At 44.4% G+C, this 23,250-nt stretch overlaps 1 protein-coding gene across 2 annotated transcripts in view; it reads right to left on the reverse strand.

Annotated features, from left to right (window-relative positions):
- Positions 1-914: 914 nt before the first annotated feature.
- Positions 915-23,250, reverse strand: part of HIBCH (3-hydroxyisobutyryl-CoA hydrolase) — a 516,160-nt gene continuing 493,824 nt past the window's right edge. For both annotated transcript variants that reach the window (XM_040440248.1, XM_040440247.1), the window contains one exon: positions 915-1,061. In XM_040440248.1, coding sequence (XP_040296182.1) covers positions 946-1,061 — 116 coding nt within the window. In that variant the 3' untranslated portion in view covers positions 915-945. The remainder of the gene's footprint in view (positions 1,062-23,250) is intronic.

Genomic DNA, 23,250 nt, shown 5'->3' on the forward strand with positions numbered 1-23,250 from the left:
TGGCCCGCCCGTTCCCCAGACCTGAATCCAATTGAGCACATCTGGGACATCATGTCTCGCTCTATCCACCAACGTCACGTTGCATCACAGAGTGTCCAGGAGTTGGCAGATGCTTTAGTCCAGGTCTGGGAGGAGATCCCTCAGGAGACCGTCCGCCACCTCATCAGGAGCATGCACAGGCGTTGTAGGGAGGTCATACAGGCACGTGGAGGCCACACACACTACTGAGCCTCATTTTGACTTGTTTTAAGGACATTACATCAAAGTTGGATCAGCCTGTAGTGTGTTTTTCCACTTTAATTTTGAGTGTGACTCCAAATCCAGACCTCCATGGGTTAAAAATTTGATTTCCATTTTTTTATTTTTGTGTGATTTTGTTGTCAGCACATTCAACTATGTAAAGAACAAAGTATTTCAGAAGAATTTTTAATTAACTCAGATCTAGGATGTGTTATTTTTGTGTTCCCTTTATTTTTTTGAGCAGTGTACAACCATCTGCATCCGCTCTGAACGGATCCTGTTGTATTATCTTTAACATACCCAATACGGATCCGTCATAATCTCCATTGAAAGTCAATGGAGGAGGTATCCGTTTTCTATTGTGTCAGAGAAAACCGTCCCCATTGACTTTCATTGTGGGTCATGACGGAACCGTTTTGCTCCGCATCCCATGACAGAAAGAAAACCGCAGCATGCTGCGGTTTGCTCTCCGGTATGAGAACACAACCAAACGAAAGGGAATGCATTTTGGAGCATTCCATTCAGTTACGTTTGGCCCCATTGACAGAAGCGTTTTTTTTTCCGGTATTGAGACCCTATGACAGATCTCAATACCGGAAAATAGAAACGCTAGTGTGAAAGTAGCCTTACTCACATGTTGTTTAGTTATTAAAACTCTTTGACAGTAACACAGTGATTTAAAAAAGGTTTATTGCCTTATTAAGATTACAATATTAAGTCACTGCTCCCAAGGGATGCAAAACAGCTGTCCACGTATTCATCAGTCACTTCTTCTAACCGTTCCGGCTTCCATTTTGGATTCTGATCTTTGTCAATTAGCACTGTAAAGTTAAAAACAACCTATTAATAATTTAACAAAGAAGGAGAAAAGAAGCTCAAGGTACCAAAAAGAATAAAATTGATGAGTAATTGGTAAATAAATATTTTATTTAGATTGTATCAAAACATGATTAAAAACACATACAGGTGATGCCATGAACAGAGTAGTGGGAGCAGGGAAAAGGAGAAAACAGGCACCACCCTGGATGAACACACAGGTCACAAAGTACATGGTACAAAAATAGTAATGGTCATGGGAAAATACTAGGTACAATGACCAGCCCATGGGCCAAATATAACAAGAAATTGTAAGATGATATAGGGTAAGGAAAGGTCAATAAGAGAACCAACCACGGCTATAGTACATAGTATGCTGAACAAAGAAATGATGAAAAATATATGTATATAACCAGCAAAAGAGTAAAAGAGCCAGGTGAGAAGTCTCAACATCGGCAGCACAGAGCCGTGGGAGGAAGACTATGACCTAAAGCTTACCTAAAGTGGACCTTGTGTAGACTAACAATCCAGGATGGCGCCACCCCAACGCACGTTTCGGCGTGCCTTCGTCAGGCACGCCGAAACGCGTAGTACTGTAGTTAGATCATCTGTCTTAAAGGGAACCGGTACTTACAAAATACAGTACAAGATGCAGGCAGCATGTTATAGAGCAGGGATGCTCAACCTGTGGCCCTCCAGCTGTTGTAAAACTACAACTCCCACCATGCCCTGCTGCAGGCTGATAGCTGTAGACTGTCTGGGAATGCTGGGAGTTGTAGTTTTGCAACAGCTGGAGGGCCACAGGTTAAACATGCCTGTTATAGAGCATTAGTTGCTGAGCAGATTGATATATAGTTTTATGGGAAACGATTCAGGGAAACATATAATTTATGCATTTAAAACTCTGCTCCTTCTATGCATAGGAGTCATGTGGGTGGTCCTACTTGGTGATTGACAGCTTTCCCTGTAATCTTAGTCAAGCAGAGTACGCTGTCAATTACTGAGTAAGACAACACATGTGACTCCTGTGAATAAAAAGTGCAGAGGTTTAAATGCATACATTTTTTCCTGAATCCTTTCCTGCAAAGCTCAGCTCCTTCTGGTCTATAACATGCTGCCTGCAGCTTGCACTGCATTTTATGGTGTCAATTTCCCTTTCATTTTGCCTTAAAGTCTTGAACAATACAATAATAAAATAATAATCTATTCTGTGTGAATATGAACATCTTTGCATTAAATTATTTAATGGTCATTTGCTACAGTACTTTTATCCAAAATTATGTGCCTTATTGAATAGTCTTCATTACAAATCTTGCTACTGTTGAGTTTGTGTAACTCCTTCATATTGCTAGTTATCCTCCTACTAGTTACCTTCCCTTCTCTTAGCATTAAGATACAGTGGCAGCAAAAAAGGGAGTATGCAACAGTTCAGAGTGTGCAGAGGGGACAAGCATGCAAGTCTTCAGGAAGGGCAGATTACAAAGGCTGTAGTACATCATAAAGCTGTGTTTGTACATCAGAGTTAGTACAGGTAGTAGCATCTGTAACACCCCAGAGTGGTGTTACCACTTCTGCACCCTGCTACTGTCTTTATTGGTCTAAACTCATGTTATCTTATGTATTTATTCCAGGTTTACCACAATGTGCATTCCTAATAATGTTTGTAACTGTTATGTTTAGATGTAATGTACCTGGTTCACCAGCAGGTGGCATCAAACATGGCAGAGCTACAGTTAGATAGAATGGAACCTTCCATTCTATTCTAACCCCTCTCTGTGTAGAGGTGGGCTAGTCCGATTTCCTGCAGGAAGGGTGGGGACCAGTTTCTAGTTAGTCTAGCTGACCACCTGCTGGGGGAAGGTGTGCAGGGCACGTCTCTGCTGGATGTGCCCGAGCCAGCCAGAGCACCTTAAGCTCTGCTGGCCATGGAGGCAGAACCCTTAAAGCCTCAGAAGCCAGGAGCATAGTTCCCTGGCATAATCTAGAGACAGACTACAAAGAAAAAAGTGCAGCATACAGCAGAAGCAAAGTCATACAGTCAGCCTAACAGTACAGCAGAGCCAGAGACAAACATATGTAGCAGTAGAGTTTGACTGCCAGTTTTAATGCTAAAGCCTGCTGGGACCAAGAATAAGTTTGAAGACTGTTGTTGATGAACGTTTATTCAAGTAAAGCTGCTGTTCAACTACATACAAGGTCTGGACTCAATCTTTCTTTCAAATCCCTCAATTATTCCCCCTATTTATTGCTTTGGCGCCAAAGCCTGGGGTCCAGCCGAATCCATGTAGGAGCACCGTGACACATATAAAGGGACATTTTAGGCCACTCTGCATTTCCTACATCTGGGTCGCATTATAGAGGGCCCTAGGGGGATGCGCCCGTTGCACATCCTGGATATATCCATAATCCTGCTGCTTTCATTGGCGCAGCTTTATTCTAAGTTTTTGAGCCAAAGCCAGAAGTGAATTCAAACAGAATAAAAAATATGAGGAAATGACTTAAAGGGGTTCTGCAGATTTTTCTTACTGATGCCCTATCCTCTGGATAGACCAGCATCTGATCGGCGGGTCCGAAACAGAGGACCCCCGCCGATCAGCTGTTTGAGAAGGCAGAGGCGCCGCGACCTTCTCGTTGTTCCCCACAGACCCAGTGACGTCACGACTAGTATCACTGGCCTGGGAATGACTAAACCCTATTCATGTCAATGTTTACCTGCTCGCCATCGACATCGCAGTGGTGAGCAGGTGTAATTACAAGCTGTCCCATTCACATCAATGGGACGGCTCGTTCCTATTCAAGTGTATAGGAATGTGTTGTCCAATTGAAGTGGATAGGACGGCTTGTAATTACACCTGCTCAACGCTGCGACGTCGATGGCGAGCAGGTAAACAATTAAGGGAAGGATGTGCGCGGCCTTCTCTTTAACCAGCTGATGTAATGACCGGCGTCACGCAAAGGGAGGGAAATGGGAAGGCTCTGTCCAAGGGAGAGGGAAAGGTGGTGACCCCTGACTCACCTTGCGACTGGCACCTGACTGCCCTGACGTCCCTAGACGGGTTCCTCACCCGTACGCCGATCACGTGCCTAAACCCTGGCTTTCCCTAGGATGAGCCCTGAGTAGTGAAAGGGGCGGTGGGATCACTAGTCCGCACCACTGACACTAAGAGGAAAACACCAAGGAGAGGACAGACAATACAGACAAACATATAATTCCAGGTGCGCGACAACAACAGACCACCAAGGTCCAACAGGGATCCGGAGGGTAATGTTCTGGAACAACAACCAGGGAACACAACTACACAGCTCCAGTGGGTCAGTATAGAAGTCCAGGCAGGAAGCTCTATATCTGGCAACCAGAGAAGTGGGAGATGGGAATATAAGGAGGTTGGGATTGCTGGACAAGAAACAGCTGAGGAGGAGAAGCTACGGATCCCTGAGTGAGCCAAAAGGGTTGCAAGGCAAACCCAGAAAGCTACCATTACGAAACAGCACTGTCTTTGTACATCGAGCGCGCAGCCACCCACTGCGACTTCCTGACCCCGGGTATAACGGAGTCAGGCGTGGCTCTTGACACCCTCGTGACAGTACCCCCCTCTCTACGAGGGGCCTCCGGACACTCAGGACTAGGTCTCTCAGGATGAGAGGCATGAAAAGCCCGAACTAACCTGTCGGCGTTTACCTCAGACGCTGGAACCCACATTCTTTCCTCGGGACCGTAACCCCTTCAATGCACCAGATATTTAAGAGAGCGGCGGACCCGACGAGAATCAACAATTTTGGATATTTGAAACTCTAGATTACCATCCACAACAACAGGAGGGGGTGGCAGCGGTGACGGTTCTAGAGGTGGAACATATTTCTTGAGTAACGACTTATGGAAGACGTTATGGATTTTAAAAGTCTGAAGTAGCTCCAGGCGAAAAGCCACGGGGTTAATGATGGCTACTATTTTGTAAGGGCCAATGAACCTAGGACCCAGTTTCCAAGAGGGAACCTTTAATTTAATATTCCTAGTAGACAACCACACATAGTAATTCACTCCTAGGTCCGGACCTGGCGACCGTCTCTTATCAGCCATGCATTTATATTTACCTCCCATATTTTTCAAGTTAGCTTGCACCTTCTGCCATACCGATGAAAGAGATGATGAAAACCGTTCCTCTTCGGGAACCCCAGAAGACCCCCCCTCTTTGAAAGTACAGAATTGGGGATGAAAACCATATGCACCAAGAAATGGTGACTTACCAGTAGATTCCTGACGGCGATTATTTATGGCAAACTCGGCTAACGGTAAATATGATGACCACACCTCTTGGTTTTCAGACACAAAACATCTTAGATATGTCTCAAGGTTTTGGTTGGTACGCTCAGTCTGTCCATTCGACTGAGGATGGAAAGCTGAGGAAAAGGATAAGTGTACCCCCAAACGGGAACAAAAAGCTTTCCAAAATTTAGAAATAAACTGGGTTCCCCGATCCGAAACAACATCGGAAGGGACCCCGTGAAGCTTCACGATTTCACTGACGAATACCTGAGCAAGAGTCTTAGCATTAGGTAGTGCGGGTAACGCAATGAAGTGTACCATTTTGCTAAACCTGTCCACTACTACCAAGATAACAAAGGTAAGTCAGTGATAAAATCCATTGACAGATGTGTCCATGGCCTATTGGGAATGACAAGTGGCAATAAAGACCCTGAAGGACGTGTATGAGAGACTTTCGCGCGCGCACAAGTAGAACAAGAAGACACAAAATCCATTACATCCTGACGCAACCTTGGCCACCAAAAACGACGAGACAATAGCTCCAAGGTTGCTTTACTACCCGGGTGCCCAGCAAGTGCCGAATTATGATGTTCCTTTAATAATTCGAGACGCAGGTTCAACGGTACAAACAATTTCTCTGAGGGGCAAGAGACCGGGGCGTCCCCCTGGGCCTCTAACACCTTCCCCTCCAGAACAGAGTGTACCGCAGAGACAAACACTCCTCTTTGTAGAATGGGTACCGGATCACTCACATTACCCCCTCCAGGGAAACAACTAGATAATGCATCTGCCTTGGTATTTTTTGCCCCAGGACAATAGGTAATAACAAAGTTAAACCTGGTAAAAAATAGCGACCACCTAGCTTGTCTAGGGGTGAGACGCTTAGCTGATTCGAGGTACAGAAGGTTTTTGTGGTCCGTAATCACAGTGACGGGGTGGATTGCCCTCTCTAAAAAGTGACACCATTCTTCAAACGCTAGTTTAATAGCTAATAGTTCCCTATTGCCAATATCATAGTTCTTTTCTGCTGCAGATAGTTTTTTAGAAAAGAAAGCACAAGGACGCCATTTGCCAGGAGACGGACCCTGAGACAGCACAGCCCCCACTCCCACCTCTGACGCATCTACTTCAACAATAAAAGGCTGGGAGACATCAGGTTGGATTAGTACAGGTGCCGAGGTAAACCTCTCTTTTAGAGAGGAAAAAGCAATTTTAGCGGCGTCAGACCATTTAGAAAAATCAGTCCCCTTCCTAGTCATGTCAGTAAGGGGTTTTACAATCACCGAAATTTTTTTAATGAATTTTCTATAGAAATTTGCGAAGCCCAAGAACCGTTGCAGTGCTTTGAGGTTCTCAGGAAGATCCCAATCTAAAATTGCCTGGACCTACCCAGGATCCATACGGAAACCTGAAGCAGATAATAAATACCCTAGGAACTGTATTTCCTCAACGGCGAAAACACACTTTTCAATTTTAGCATATAATTTATTCGTCCGTAGGACCTGCAGTACCTGTCTGACATGCACCTCATGTGTTTTCAGATCCGACGAATAAATTAAAATATCATCTAGGTATATCACCACAAACCTGCTGATAAGATGACTAAAAATGTAATTAACGAAATGTTGGAAGACAGCAGGAGCATTGGTCAGACCGAAAGGCATGACTAGATTTTCATAATGCCCCTCAGGGGTGTTAAAAGCTGTCTTCCACTCATCCCCTTCCTTGATACGAATCAGATTGTAGGACCCCCTAAGATCAAGTTTGGAGAACCACCTAGCACCCGCAATCTGATTAAACAGGTCAGGAATGAGAGGAAGAGGGTATGGGTCTCGGATGGTTATCCGGTTTAATTCGCGAAAATCTAGGCAAGGACGCAGGCCCCCATCTTTCTTTTTAACAAAGAAAAACCCTGCAGCCACGGGTGAAGAGGAGGGTCTGATGTGTCCCTTAGCCAAGCTCTCGGAGATATAATCTTTCATGGCTTGTCTCTCTGGACCCGAAAGATTATATAACCTGGTCTTGGGTAATTTTGCACCGGGAATCAGGTTAACCGGGCAATCATAAGGACGGTGAGGTGGTAACTTCTGACAACCCTTTTCAGAAAAGACGTCCTCAAAGTCCGAAACAAATGTGGGTAGGGTAGCTATGGAGGCGACTAAGCAATTGCTATTTAAGCAATTTTCTCTGCACTGCTCACTCCACTCCAATATCTCCCTGGCCTGCCAATCCACCACTGGATTGTGCGCTACCAACCAGGGAAGACCCAACACCACCGGAGTGGGAAGCCCCTCCAGAACATAACATGAAAGCCACTCGTTATGGTGGTCCCCTACCCGAAGGTGTAAGTTATGGACAATGTGAGTGAGGTTTCTCTGAGACAGAGGAGCAGAATCAATAGCGAATATGGGAATAGGTCTCTGTAGCGTACAGAGAGACAAACCCATAGTGTGGGCAAAATGGGCATCTATCAAATTTACTCCTGCTCCACTGTCTAGAAAAAAAGAAATAGTCTCCATCTTCACGCCAAAAACAACAACCGCTGGCAACACAAATTGCGATGTTCGTATGGAGGAAACGTATACCCCCCGGCTGACATCCTCCACACAGCCTGGGGTTAGTAGTTTTCCGACGGTCTTTTGTTTTTGAGGAAGGAAGGACAGACATTAATAAAATGACCCCTCTCCCCACAGAAAAAACAAACCCCACGCCTACGGCGAGCCTCAGGAGGACAGACCTGACGAGTAGTTCCTCCTAGCTGCATAGGCTCGTCTAAGTCCGTACAGACTAACTGCTGCTTGGGAGGGGTTACCAATTGCTCTGGATTTTTCAATCTGTCCCTAAGACGTCTATCTATTCTGATAGAAAGGGACATCACCGCATCAAGGGAAAAGGGAGTCTCATACAGCGCAAGCACATCCTTAATCCTTTCGGATAACCCGGAGCAGAACTGACTCCTGAGAGCCGGGTCGTTCCACTGGGTATCCGTAGCCCACCTACGGAACTCTGCGCAATACTCCTCTACTGGCCGCTCTCCCTGTAGGAGTCTCCGTAATTTTGATTCAGCCAGTGCGACTCGGTCAGGGTCGTCATATATGATACCCAAGGCCCCAAAAAATTCATCCACTGACCGGAGAGCCTGGGAATCAGTGGGTAAAGAGAACGCCCAGGATTGCGGGTCCCCCTGCAGCAGGGAAATAACAACCCCCACCCGCTGTTCTTCATTACCAGAGGAGTAAGGGCGCAGTTTAAAATATAATTCACAGGCCTCACGGAACGTCCCAAATTTGTCCCTTCCCCCAGAAAATCTGTCAGGAAGAGCAACCTTGGGTTCCGCAGCAACCTGGTTACCTGTAGCAACCGCTGGGCTTGCGGTCTGTTGCAATTGCTGCTGTTGCTGGAGGACCGACGCCTTCAATCCTGCCACCTCCAAAGACAGGCCTTGAAATTGTTTTGACAAAGCAGCAATTGGATCCATACTGGATTCTAAGTATGTAGAAAGAAATATATATTTTTTTTTACCTACACAAAATAAGGGCCAGATATAATGTAATGACCGGCGTCACGCAAAGGGAGGGAAATGGGAAGGCCCTGTCCAAGGGAGAGGGAAAGGTGGTGACCCCTGACTCACCTTGCGACTGGCACCTGACTGCCCTGACGTCCCTAGACGGGTTCCTCACCCGTACGCCGATCACGTGCCTAAACCCTGGCTTTCCCTAGGATGAGCCCTGAGTAGTGAACGGGGCGGTGGGATCACTAGTCCGCACCACTGACACTAAGAGGAAAACACCAAGGAGAGGACAGACAATACAGACAAACATATAATCCCAGGTGGGCGACAACAACAGACCACCAAGGCCCAACAGGGATCCGGAGGGTAATGTTCTGGAACAACAACCAGGGAACACAACTACACAGCTCCAGTGGGTCAGTATAGAAGTCCAGGCAGGAAGCTCTACATCTGGCAACCAGAGAAGTGGGAGAATATAAGGAGGTTGGGATTGCTGGACAAGAAACAGCTGAGGAGGAGAAGCTACGGATCCCTGAGTGAGCCAAAAGAGTTGCAAGGCAAACCCAGAAAGCTACCATTACGAAACAGCACTGTCTTTGTACATCGAGCGCGCAGCCACCCGCTGCGACTTCCTGACCCCGGGTATAACAGAGTCAGGCGTGGCTCTTGACACCCTCGTGACAGCTGATCGGCGGGAGTGCCGGGTGTCAGACCCCCGCAGATCTGATATTGATGACCTATTCTGAGGATAAGTCATCATTATGAAAATCCCAGAAAACCCCTTTAACAGCTATGTACACCTATGGGAGCATTTTTTTAATTATTGCATTGTACTCATTTTGAGCTAAAAATATTTTTTTCGGTTCTTTATTAAACATTTTGAACCCCCTGTCTCTGTGTAGCCTTAAGTTTCTCTAGGAGCAGGCTTTAAATGTCTGTGAAGGTTCTCATTTATCCAGGTCATGGTATATCTGTAAAGAATAAATCAAGGCAACTGGACTTACTGTAGATTTCTTTAAAACGTTTCACTCGTTCTTCCAATGAGCTTTCTCAATTCTGAGTGACTACAAGAATTCTCTGGGAATAAATATGTAACTGAATCAACATCTGGTAATTATACCCAGCATGGGGTCAGAGGTCATTTGAAGGAGTGAAACGTTTTCAAGAAATCTACAGTAAGTCCAGTTGCCTTGATTTATTCTTTACAGAAACAGACTTTAAATGTTTACTCTGTTCCATCAGGCAGCTCAGGGGACGGCTCCTTGTCTCAGATCTTTGAGCTCCTAAACACTTCATTATAGCTCAATCCTTATCTTACTGATAACAATGTGGCTTAAATAAGTGTTTATGACTTTTTTTTAGCAAGGAGTCATTTCCGTATTTTTTGCTGACCCATTGAAGTGAATGGTTCTGCATAAGGGCCGCAAAGAAACAGAACATACGCGGAAAAAAAATATGTTCGTGTGCATGAGCCCTAACTTAGAGCACAAAGTGAAAGTACGATTTAACAGCTAGACAGTTAACCGTTTGTGACAGAACGGCTCAATATCAATATTTTTTAATAAAGACCAATTGAAAAAACATTTTTTTTTAAACCCAAAATGAGTAACATGCAAACTTTGACCCCCAGAGTGTATACAGCCTTTAAGAACGCATTCACATGACCGTATGAACGAGTACGCATTTGTTACGCAATTTGAATGGAAATATAGAGCATGCCATATTCTTGTCTGCAATTACGGACAAGAATAGGCATTTACATAATGGGCCACCTGTTCCATTCCTTGTTTTGTTGATTCACAATTTGCAGACCGCAAAACACGGCGCGGTCGTGTGAATGTGCCCTAAGGAAGGGATTGGATCCTATCCTGTGAGATCAGGAAAGTCTTACCTAAGGAAGGCTTTTCCAGATATTACAGGATGGGATCCAATCCCAATATTGGTTTTAAATATATATGGTTCCTACATGGAGCTTTATTATGGCTGTGTGTCTGGAGACTTAAAAGGGTTGTCGTACAACACGAAAAGCATGGTCTAACCCCCTTAAGGAAAGGGATAGTTTCTTTTTTTTTTTCTTCAAGCATTTAAGGGACCATAACTTTTTTACTTTTCCATTCGTATTGTCAGAGGGCTTTTTTTGCAGGACAAGTTGTATTTTCTATTAGCACCATTTAATATTTCTACAGAAAAAAATAATGGGGTGGAGTTGGCAAAAATGCAATTCTGCCAGTGTTACGGGTTTCATATTGATGTCCTTCATTAGGCAATAAAAACAATATTTTATCTTTATTCTTCAGCTCAGTAAGGTTACACTGATAGCAAATTTACTTATTTTTGGAGAAGTAACCAAAAAAACATAAATTTGGAAATTTGGTTTTTATTTTTGTTACAGCATTCACCATATGGAATAAATACTTTTATATTTTAATCAGAGCCAGCCTTAGGTGACATGACACCCTGTGAGAGAAGTCTTTTTGGCGCCACACACAGCTCTGTGGCCACTGTAGGGAATTAAATACATAGTACATAAGGCCGAAAAAAGACATTTGTCCATCCAGTTCGGTCTGTCATCGTGCAAGTTGATCCAGAGGAAGGCAAAAAAAAACTGTGAGGGAGAAGCCAATTTTCCCCACTTTAGGGGAATAAAAAATTCCTTCCCGAATCCAATCAGGCAATCAGAATAACTCCCTGGATCAACGACCCCCTCTAGTACCTATAGCCTGTAATATTATTACACTCCAGAAATACATCCAGGCCCCTCTTGAATTCCTTTATTGTACTCACCATCACCACCTCCTCAGGCAGAGAGTTCCAAAATCTCACTGCTCTTACCATAAAGAATCCTCTTCTATGTTTGTGTACAAACCTTCTTTCCTCCAGACGCAGAGGATGTCCCCTCGTCACAGTCCTGGGGATAAATAGATGATGGGATAGATCTCTGTACTGACCCCTGATATATTTATATATAGTAATTAGATCTCCCCTCAGTTGTCTTTTTTCTAAAGTGAATAACCCTAATTTTGATAATCTTTCAGGGTACAGTAGTTGCCCCATTCCAGTTATTGCTTTAGTTGCCCTCCTCTGAACCCTCTCCAGCTCTGCTATGTCTGCCATGTTCACAGGAGCCCAGAACTGTACACAGTACTCCATGTGTGGTCTGACTAGCGATTTGTAAAGTGGTAGGACTATGTTCTTATCACGGGCATCTATGCCCTTTTTGATGCAACCTATTATCTTATTGGCCTTGGCAGCAGCTGCCTGACACTGGTTTTTGCAGCTTAGTTTGCTGTTTATTAAAATTCCTAGATCCTTTTCCATGTCAGTGTTACCAAGTGTTTTACCATTTAGTATGTACGGGTGACTTGCATTATTCCTTCCTATGTGCATAACTTTACATTTGTCAGTGTTAAACCTCATCTGCCACAGCCTCCAATCTATCCAGATCCCTCTGTAGTAGTATACTGTCCTCTTCAGTGTTAATTACTTTACACAGTTTAGTGTCATCGGCAAAAATTGATATTTTACTATGCAAGCCTTCTACAAGATCATTAATAAATATATTGAAGAGAATAGGGCCCAATACTGACCCTTGAGGTACCCCACTAGTGACAGTGACCCAATCTGAGTGTGTACAGTTAATAACCACCCTCTGTTTTCCATCACTCAGCCAGTTACTTACCCACATACAGACATTTTTTCCCAGTCCGAGCATTCTCATTTTATATACTAACCTTTTATGTGGTACAGTGTCAAATGCTTTGGAGAAGTCAAGATATACGACATCCATTGATTCGCCGCTGTCAAGTCTAGAACTTACCTCCTCATAGAAACTGATTAAATTAGTTTGGCATGACCGATCCCGCATGAAGCCATGCTGATATGGCGTTATTTGCTTATTTCCATTGAGATGCTCTAAGGCCCCTTTCACACGGGTGAGAATTCCGCGCGGATGCGATGCGTGAGTTGAACGCATTGCACCCGCACTGAATCCTGACCCATTCATTTCTATAGGGCTGTGCACACGAGCGGTGATTTTCACGCATCACTTGCGCGTTGCGTGAAAATCGCAGAATGCTCCTCTTTGTGCGTTTTTCACGTAACGCAGGCCCCATAGAAATGAATGGGGTTGCGTGAAAATCGCAAGCATCCGCAAGCAAGTGCGGATGCGGTGCGATTTTCACCCACGGTTGCTAGGTGACGATCGGGATGGGGACCTGATCATTATTATTTCCCCTTATAACATGGTTATAAGGGAAAATAATAGCATTATTAATACAGAATGCATAGTACAAACCGGATTCCAAAAAAGTTGGGACACTACAAATCGTGAATAAAAACTGAATGCAATGATGTGGAGGTGCCAACTTCTAATATTTTATTCAGAATAGAACATAAATCACGGAACAAAAGTTTAAACTGAGAAAATGTACCATTTTAAGGGAAAAATATGTTGAATCAGAATTTCATGGTGTCAGCAAATCCCAAAAAAGTTGGGACAAGGACATTTTCACCACTGTGTGGCATCTCCCCTTCTTCTTACAACACTCAACAGACGTCTGGGGACCGAGGAGACCAGTTTCTCAAGTTTAGAAATAGGAATGCTCTCCCATTCTTGTCTAATACAGGCCTCTAACTGTTCAATCGTCTTGAGCCTTCTTTGTTGCACCTTCTTCTTTATGATGCGCCAAATGTTCTCTATAGGTGAAAGATCTGGACTGCAGACTGGCCATTTCAGTACCCGGATCCTTCTCCTACGCAGCCATGATGTTGTGATTGATGCAGAATGTGGTCTGGCATTATCTTGTTGAAAAATGCAGGGTCTTCCCTGAAAGAGATGACGTCTGGATGGGAGCATATGTTGTTCTAGAACCTGAATATATTTTTCTGCATTGATGGTGCCTTTCCAGACATGCAAGCTGCCCATGCCACACGCACTCATGCAACCCTATACCATCAGAGATGCAGGCTTCTGAACTGAGCGTTGATAACAACTTGGGTTGTCCTTGCCCTCTTTGGTCCGGATGACATTGCGTCCCAGATTTCCAAAAAGAACTTCGAATCATGACTCGTCTGACCACAGAACAGTCTTCCATTTTGCCACACTCCATTTTAAATGATCCCTGGCCCAGTGAAAACGCCTGAGCTTGTGGATCTTGCTTAGAAATGGCTTCTTCTTTGCACTGTAGAGTTTCAGCTGGCAACGGCGGATGGCACGGTGGATTGTGTTCACTGACAATGGTTTCTGGAAGTATTCCTGAGCCCATTCTGTGATTTCCTTTACAGTAGCATTCCTGTTTGTGGTGCAGTGTCGTTTAAGGGCCCGGGCATCCAGTATGGTCACGGGCATCCAGTATGGTTTTACGGCCTTGACCCTTACGCACAGATATTGTTCCAGATTCTCTGAATCTTCGGATGATGTTATGCACAGTTGATGATGATAGATGCAAAGTCTTTGCAATTTTTCGCTGGGTAACACCTTTCTGATATTGCTCCACTATCTTGCTGCGCAACATTGTGGGAATTGGTGTGTCACAGCCAGACAGCTGAGAAGCGCTCACAGGAGCTTCTCAGATCCTCCTCCGTGAATTTCTTTGTTTTGGTTTAGTTTCTCATCTCGTTAGTCTATCTCAGCTGTCATGCAGTTGGACTGATCGCTACCCTTTAAGTTCCTCCCCATAATGCAGTAGTGTGTGGCTGATACAACTTCCTGGAGTGTGTGTGCATGCTGTTCCCAGTTCCCAGTTCCCTGTTCCCTGTCGTCAGTCGTCATTCGTCTGCAAGATAAGTGCTGTTTATGTATTTATGATTTTGTCTTTTCTGGATCCAGGTGACCCTGACTCCCTCCGTGTCAGTGTAGGGAGCCGGTGGTCGTGTCCCTTCACTATTGTAGGGTCTTCAGGTAATAGATAGCCGAGGAACGTGGATATGCGGCCATCCACCTTTGGGGTGTTCGCATAGGCTGAGCAGTGAGGGAGAGCGGCAGGTCTATTGCAGGGGTCTCCCTTTGTTCCTTAGTTGTGGATCCAGAGAGACATTGTTTATATGGTATTGTCTTGTTTCCTGTACACCATCCGTGACATTATCAGCCGCCAAAACAGTCTCAAGCATGGATCCGGTTTCACTTTTGGCTGAACGCTTTCAGGGTCTTTCTTTGGAGGTAGCTGATCTCCGTAAGACTTTTTCTCAGTTTCAAGTGACCGGTTCAGCTTGCGTTCATGGAGTTTGTGCTGAGCCTAAGATCTCGCTCCCGGATACGTTCTCCGGGGGTAGTGAGAATTTTGTGCGTTTTAGAGAGGCTTGGAAACTCCATTTTCGCCTTCTTCCCCATTCTTCTGGTGATGAAGAACGGAGGGTGGGGATCATTATATCGCTGCTCAGGGGTAACGCTCAGTCCTGGGCCTTTTCGCTGCCGGAGGGGGTACGGCCCCTTCGTTCAGTGGATGAATTCTTTTTAGCCCTGGGTCAGATATATGATGATCCGGATCGTATTGCTCTGGCTGAGTCTAGACTACGTCTGTTATGCCAGGGTAAACAATCCGCAGAGATATACTGTTCAGAATTTCGGAGATGGGCAGCAGATACGGGTTGGAATGATGCTGCACTCCGAAGTCAATTTTGCTATGGTCTTTCAGAGGGATTGAAAGATGCATTTGCCTTTCATGAAAGACCTACCTCCTTGGATTCTGCTATGTCTCAGGCTGTTCGTATTGACAGGCATCTTAGAGAGAGAGGAGAGATCTCTCCTTCCTGTCATACTCAGCCCCGGGACAGTGCAGCGGTCTCATTCTGTGCACAGGGGTCTCAGTCGCTGTCAGCCCCTTCTGAGCAGGAGTCCATGCAGCTGGGGTTGATTGCCTCTGACAATAGAAGATTCAGCCCGCAGGGGAGGGTTTGTTTTTGTTGTGGAGGTATAAATCATCTGGCAAATGTTTGTCCCTCTAGGAGATTCAGGCAGTTTTCTGGGAGTAATAAAGAGACAAAAAGGAAAAAATCTTTTAAAAATGTTCCGTCTGTTACTATTGGCAGGGTTGAGGCGGAAATTGAAGGTTTTCCGTTTGCTTGTAGTTCCCGTTTTGTCCTGCCTGCTAGGGTGGCGCTAGAGAGCAAGAGCATTTTTTGTGAGATTTTTATGGATAGTGGAGCAGCTGTCAACCTCATTGATAGTCAATTTGCGGTAACTCATGGTTTCCAGGTATGCACTTTGGGAAAGGATATTCCTGTTTTTGCTATTGATTCAGCTCCACTTTCTCAGAAATCATTAAAGGGCATAGTTCACAATATCCGTTTAATTTTGAGTGATGCTCATGTTGAGGATGTGTCATGTTTCGTCCTTAGCGGTTTGCCTACTCCTCTAGTGTTGGGGCTACCCTGGCTCACTAAACATAACCCCACCATTGATCGGCAATCGAGGCAAATAAATGGTTGGAGTAACTTTTGCAGAGAGAATTGCCTCATAACATCTGTTTCTGAGGTTTCTACTAAGACTGTACCACCTTTCCTCTCTGAATTTTTGGATGTCTTCTCTGAGAGTGGAGTTCAGGGTTTACCTCCGCACAGGGAGTATGATTGCCCTATTAATCTCATCCCAGGCGCCAAGCTGCCTAAATCTCGTTTATACAATCTCTCCCAACCTGAGAGGGTCGCTATGCGGGCTTATATCTCTGAGAGTCTGAGAAAAGGACACATACGACCCTCGAAGTCACCTGTTGCCGCTGGTTTTTTCTTTGTTAAGAAAAAAGATGGTTCTTTAAGACCTTGTCTGGATTTCAGGGAGCTGAACAGTATCACTATTCGTGATCCTTATCCGCTTCCTCTGATCCCGGACCTGTTTAACCAGGTTGTTGGGGCTAAAGTCTTTTCCAAATTAGACCTAAGAGGGGCATACAACCTGGTTAGGGTCAGAGAAGGAGACGAATGGAAGACGGCTTTCAATACCCCTGAGGGCCATTTTGAGAATTTGGTTATGCCTTTTGGTTTGATGAATGCCCCAGCCGTTTTTCAGCATTTCGTCAACAGCATTTTTTATCATTTAATGGGAAAATTTGTATTAGTGTATTTGGATGACATTTTGATTTTTTCTCCTGATTTCAAGACTCATAAGGAACACTTACGTCAGGTCTTGCTCATCCTGCGGGAGAATAAATTATACGCGAAACTGGAAAAATGTGTGTTTGCGGTTCCAGAAATCCAATCTGGGGTTTCTTGTCTCCGCTTCTGGTTTTCGCATGGACCCCGAGAAGGTCCGCGCTGTGCTTGAGTGGGAGCTTCCTGAGAATCAGAAGGCGCTGATGCGTTTTTTGGGCTTTGCCAATTATTACAGGAAATTTATTTTGAATTATTCCTCTGTTGTTAAACCACTCACTGATATGACCAGAAAGGGAGTAGATTTTTCTTCCTGGTCGGTAGAGGCGCGTAAGGCCTTTTCTAATATCAAGGAGAGTTTTGCTTCCGCTCCCATCCTAGTACAACCTGATATTTCGTTACCCTTCATAGTTGAGGTTGATGCTTCTGAGGTAGGGGTGGGTGCGGTCTTGTCTCAGGGTTCCTCTCCTGCCAAATGGCAACCGTGTGCCTTTTTCTCAAAGAAACTCTCCTCCGCAGAGAGAAATTATGATGTGGGAGATAGGGAATTGTTGGCCATCAAGTTGGCTTTTGAGGAATGGCGCCATTGGCTAGAGGGAGCCAGACACCTTATTACCGTGTTTACTGACCATAAAAATCTGGCCTACTTGGAGTCAGCCAAGCGTCTGAACCCGAGACAGGCCAGATGGTCTTTGTTCTTTTCAAGGTTTAATTTTGTTGTTACGTTCCGCCCTGGGGTTAAGAATGTGAAGGCAGATGCCCTGTCACGTTGTTTTCCGGGAGGTGGGAATTTTGAAGACCCGGGTCCCATTTTGGCTGAAGGTGTGGTGGTCTCTGCTCTTTTTCCTGAATTGGAGGCAGAGGTGCAGGCAGCCCAGTCAAAAGCTCCTGATGTTTGTCCTCCTGGGAGGTTGTTTGTGCCTCTCGCTTTGAGACACAAGATTTTTAAAGAATACCACGACACGGTCCTTGCTGGGCACCCGGGGGCAAGAGCCACACTGGATCTCATCGCTCGGAGATTCTGGTGGCCTGCGCTTCGTAAGTCGGTTGAGGGTTTTGTGGCAGCTTGCGAGACTTGCGCTCGTGCCAAGGTCCCTCATTCACGGCCATCAGGTCCTCTCCTTCCTTTGCCCATTCATTCCCGTCCTTGGACACATCTGTCCATGGACTTCATAACGGACTTGCCTCGTTCCTCGGGGAAGTCTGTGATTCTGGTGGTGGTGGACCGTTTTAGCAAAATGGTGCATTTTATCCCTTTTCCTGGTTTGCCCAATGCTAAGACGCTGGCGCAGGCATTTATTGACCACATTGTCAAATTGCATGGGATTCCTTCAGACATAGTCTCTGATAGGGGCACGCAGTTTGTTTCCAGATTCTGGAAGGCTTTCTGTTCTCGCTTGGGGGTTCGGTTGTCATTCTCTTCTGCTTTCCATCCACAGTCGAATGGCCAGACAGAGCGCGTCAATCAGAATCTGGAGACATATCTGCGCTGTTTTGTGGCGGAGAATCAGGAGGATTGGTGTTCTTTTTTGTCCCTTGCTGAGTTTGCTTTAAATAACCGTCGTCAGGAGTCCTCTGATAAGTCACCATTTTTTGGTGCATATGGGTTCCATCCGCAGTTTGGGACTTTCTCGGGAGAGGGCTCTTCTGGTTTGCCTGATGAGGACAGATTCTCCTCGTCTTTGTCATCTATTTGGCAAAAGATTCAGGATAATCTAAAGAGCATGAGTGAGAGATATAAGCGTGTGGCGGATAAGAGACGTGTGCCTGGTCCGGACCTAAATGTTGGTGATCTGGTGTGGTTGTCTACCAAGAATATCAAATTGAAGGTTCCCTCCTGGAAGTTGGGTCCTAGGTTTATTGGGCCTTACAAGATCCTGTCTGTCATCAATCCTGTTGCCTACCGTCTTGATCTTCCACAGACTTGGAAGATCCATAATGTTTTTCATAAATCCTTATTGAAACCTTATGTTCAACCTAATGTACCCTCGCCTTTGCCTCCTCCTCTGATTATGGTTGATGGAAATCTTGAATTTCAGGTCTCTAGGATTGTGGATTCTCGTCTTGTCCGCGGTTCCCTCCAGTACCTCGTTCATTGGGAGGGTTATGGTCCTGAGGAGAGGATGTGGGTCCCAGTGACGGACATTAAGGCCTCTCGTCTCATCAGGGCTTTCCATAGGTCCCATCCTGAGAAGGTGGGCCCTGAGTGTCCGGAGTCCACTCCTAGAGGGAGGGGTACTGTCACAGCCAGACAGCTGAGAAGCGCTCACAGGAGCTTCTCAGATCCTCCTCCTTGAATTTCTTTGTTTTGGTTTAGGTTCTCATCTCGTTAGTCTATCTCAGCTGTCATGCAGTCTGGACTGATCGCTACCCTTTAAGTTCCTCCTCATAATGCAGTAGTGTGCGGCTGATACAACTTCCTGGAGTGTGTGTGCATGCTGTTCCCAGTTCCCTGTTCCCTGTCGTCAGTCGTCATTCGTCTGCAAGATAAGTGCTGTTTATGTATTTATGATTTTGTCTTTTCTGGATCCAGGTGACCCTGACTCCCTCCGTGTCAGTGTAGGGAGCCTTGTGGTCGTGTCCCTTCACTATTGTAGGGTCTTCAGGTAATAGATAGCCGAGGAACGTGGATATGTGGCCATCCACCTTTGGGGTGTTCGCATAGGCTGAGCAGTGAGGGAGAGCGGCAGGTCTATTGCAGGGGTCTCCCTTTGTTCCTTAGTTGTGGATCCAGAGAGACATTGTTTATATGGTATTGTCTTGTTTCCTGGACACCATCCGTGACATGGTAATTCTCTACCCATCTTGGCTTCTGAGAGACACTGCCACTCTGAGAAGCTCTTTTTATACCCAATCATGTTGCCAATTGACCTAATTAGTGATAATTGGTCTTCCAGCTCTGCGTTATGCTCAAATTTACTTTTTCCAGCCTCTTATTGCTACTTGTCCCAACTTTTTTGGGATTTGTTGTCACCGTGAAAATTGGAATCAACGCATTTTTCCTTTAAAATGATACATTTACTCGGATTAAACGTTTGATCTGTCATCTACGTTCTATTACAAATAAAATATTGACATTTACCCTCTCCACATCATTGCATTCAGTTTTTATTCACAATTTGTTTAGTGTCCCAACTTTTTTGGAATCCGGTTTGTACAATAGGGCTGGAGGGGTTAAAAAAAAGAAAAAAATTATTTAACTCACCTTAATCCACTTGTTCGCGCAGCCGGCATCTCTTCTGTCTTTATCTGTGAGCAATAGGACCTTTGATGACGTCACCATGGTGATGGATCATGTGATGGACCATGTGATGAACGCAGGTCCTATTGTTCGCAGGTCCTATTGCCTACAGATGAAGACAGAAGAGATGCGGGCTGCGCGAATAAGTGGATTAAGGTGAGTTAAATTATTTTTTATTTATTTTTAATCCCTCCAGCCCTATTGTACTATGCATTCTGTATTCAGAATGCTATTATTTTCCCTTATAACCATGTTATAAGGGTAAATAATAAAATCTACACTACAAGTAACCCAAACCTGAACTTCTGTAAAGAAGTTCGGGTCTGGGTACCACAGTCGGTTTTTTATCACGCGCGTGCAAAACACATTGCACCCGTGCAATATAAACTGAACATCGGAACGCAATCGCAGTCAAAACTGACTGCAATTGCGTTCCTACTCGCGCGGGTTTGCCGCAATGCACCGGGACGCATCCGGACACGCCTGTGTGAAAGAGGCCTAAGATAGCATCTCTCAGAAAACCTTCAAACAGTTTACCCACAACAGATGTTAAACTTACCGGCCTATAGTTTCCAGGCTCTGTTTTTGGACCCTTTTAGAATATTGGCACCACATTTGCTATGCGCCAATCCTGTGGAACACTCCCTGTCAGTATAGAGTCTGTAAATATCAGAAATAAGGGTCTGGCTATGACATTACTTAATTCTCTTAGGATACGGGGGTGTGTGATTTGTCTATTTTAAGTCGCTGATGTGCTTCTTCCTGGGTCAGACAGGGCACTTTTAATAGGGAATTTATTTTTACATTCAGCATTTCAGCTGACAGTTTATTTTCAGCATTTCAGCTGACAGTTTATTTTCCTCAGTGAATACATTGGAGAGAAAAATATTCAACAGCTTTGCTTTCTACTCATCGCTCTCTGTGACTCCCCCTTCATTACTCTTTAAAGGGCCGACACCTTCAGATTTATACTTTTTAACATTTATATAATTGAAGAACATTTTAGGGTTAGTTTTACTCTCTTTGGCAATTAATCTCTCGGTCTCTAGTTTGGCCTAATTAGTAGCATCAAACTCAAAATAAAACAATTTATGGTGAAAAGAATGCAAAGCTAATGCTTAAAGGACGACGTGCATTTATTAAAATGCCCTTGTGGCAGTGGTTATGTTGGACAAACCTCTCATCCTATGAAAATATGGTTAAATGAACATAGGTCATCATTAAGGTTTATAAAGAAAAAATGACAAAGAATGCAAGCGAAGATTTACAACTATTAACCCCTTCCCAACCAACGCCGTAATAGTACGGCACTGCTGGAAGTGACTTCTCGATCGGCGCGGCGCGGTGATCGGGCAGGTGCAGGAGCTGCGCCCGCCCGATCAGCTGCAGAGGTCCGGCTGTTCCCGTTAACCAAACCCCTATTGTTTGTGCCAGCATTGGTGAAAACACCGATGCCGGCGCATTAACCCTAGATGTGCTGCAATCAGCGCTGACCGCGGCACGTGCAATGTCTGTGGAGGGAGAGAGCCGCCATCGGGTTCCCGCGCTGCTGTGACGGAGACCCGATGGCTGGGAAGGCAGCCCAATAGATCTCACAGGCAGGAAGGCTGTAAGTGTATTACACAGAGTAATACACTTACAGCCAATGCATTACAATACTGCAAAAGCAGTTTACCACCACATATGGGATGTTGCTGTATTCAGGAGAAAGTGGGTAACAAATTATGGGTTACTTTTTCTCCTGTCGTGCCTTGTGAAAGTGGAAAATTTGGGGCTAAAGCAACATTTTATTGGACGGAATAAAACTTTTTATTTTCACAGCCAAGTGTTTCCAAATTCCATAAAACGCTTATGGGTCAAAGTTTTTGAGGGGTATAGTTTCCAAAATGGTGTCACTTTTTGAGGGTTTCCACTGTAGGAGTTCATCAGGGTCTCTTCAAATACAAAATGGTGCCCAAAAACCATTCTAGCAAAATCTGCCTTCAAAATTCATATGGCGCTCCTTTCCTTCTGAACACTGCCACATGCCCAAACAGCAGTTTACCATTACATATAGGGTATTTCTGTAAACTGCAGAATCAGAGTAATGTATATTGAGGTTTATTTAGCTGTTAACCTTTGCTGTGTTGCAAGGGAAAAAAAAATGAAACATTGATGAAAAATCTGCAAAAAAAATTAAATTTTGAAATTTTACCTCCATTTTCCTTTAATTCTTGTGGAACACATAAAAGGTTAACAAAGTTTGTAACATCAGTTTTGAATAATTTGAGGGGTGTCGTTTCTAAAATGGGGTCATTTATGGGTGGTTTCCATTATGTAAGTCTTCAAAATCACTTTATATCTGAATTGGTGCTTAAGAAAATGGTTTTGGAAATTTTCTTGAAAATTTGAAAAATGCCTTCTAAACTTCTAAGCCTTCTAATGGCCTAAAAAAATAAAATGACATTTACAAAATGAGGCCAGCATAAAGCAGACATATGGGGAATGATGATGGATACCTATTTTATGAGGCATTACTATCTGTCTTAAAAAAAGGGAAATTAAAATTTAGAAAATTTTGCATTTTTCCAAATTTTTGTTAAATTTGGGATTTTTTTTATAAATAAAGGAAAAATATATTGACTCACATTTACCACTGTCATGAAGTACAATGTGTCACGAGAAAACAATCTCAGAATGACTTGGATAAGTACAAGTGTTTCAAAGTTATTACCACATAAAGTGACACATGTCAGATTTGCAAAAAATGGCCTGGGCAGCAAGGTGAAAACTGGCCCGGGGTAGAAAGTGTTAAAAAGGAAATATGGTAGGACCACTGTTCAAAACAGTGGCATAACAAGGCATAATATATGTGGACTGCGATTGCAGATTCTTGAGTATGTTAAAAGGGCTGGTAATTAAAGTGTTAACCAGCAGAGACTTTTGCAGCATGAAGTCTTTTGGATTCAGCAGCTTGAGACCCTGAGCCCAAAAGGCTTCAATGAAGTATGTAATTTTAGCATCTTGCTGTCACTGGAGATTGATATTATTTGATTTTATTTTATTGTGTGTTACCAGGTTTAGGATATGCTAATTATGTAAAGAGATGACTACATG

The sequence above is a fragment of the Bufo bufo genome, chromosome 7 (genome assembly GCF_905171765.1).
Source record: "Bufo bufo chromosome 7, aBufBuf1.1, whole genome shotgun sequence".
Classification (NCBI taxonomy): domain Eukaryota; kingdom Metazoa; phylum Chordata; class Amphibia; order Anura; family Bufonidae; genus Bufo; species Bufo bufo.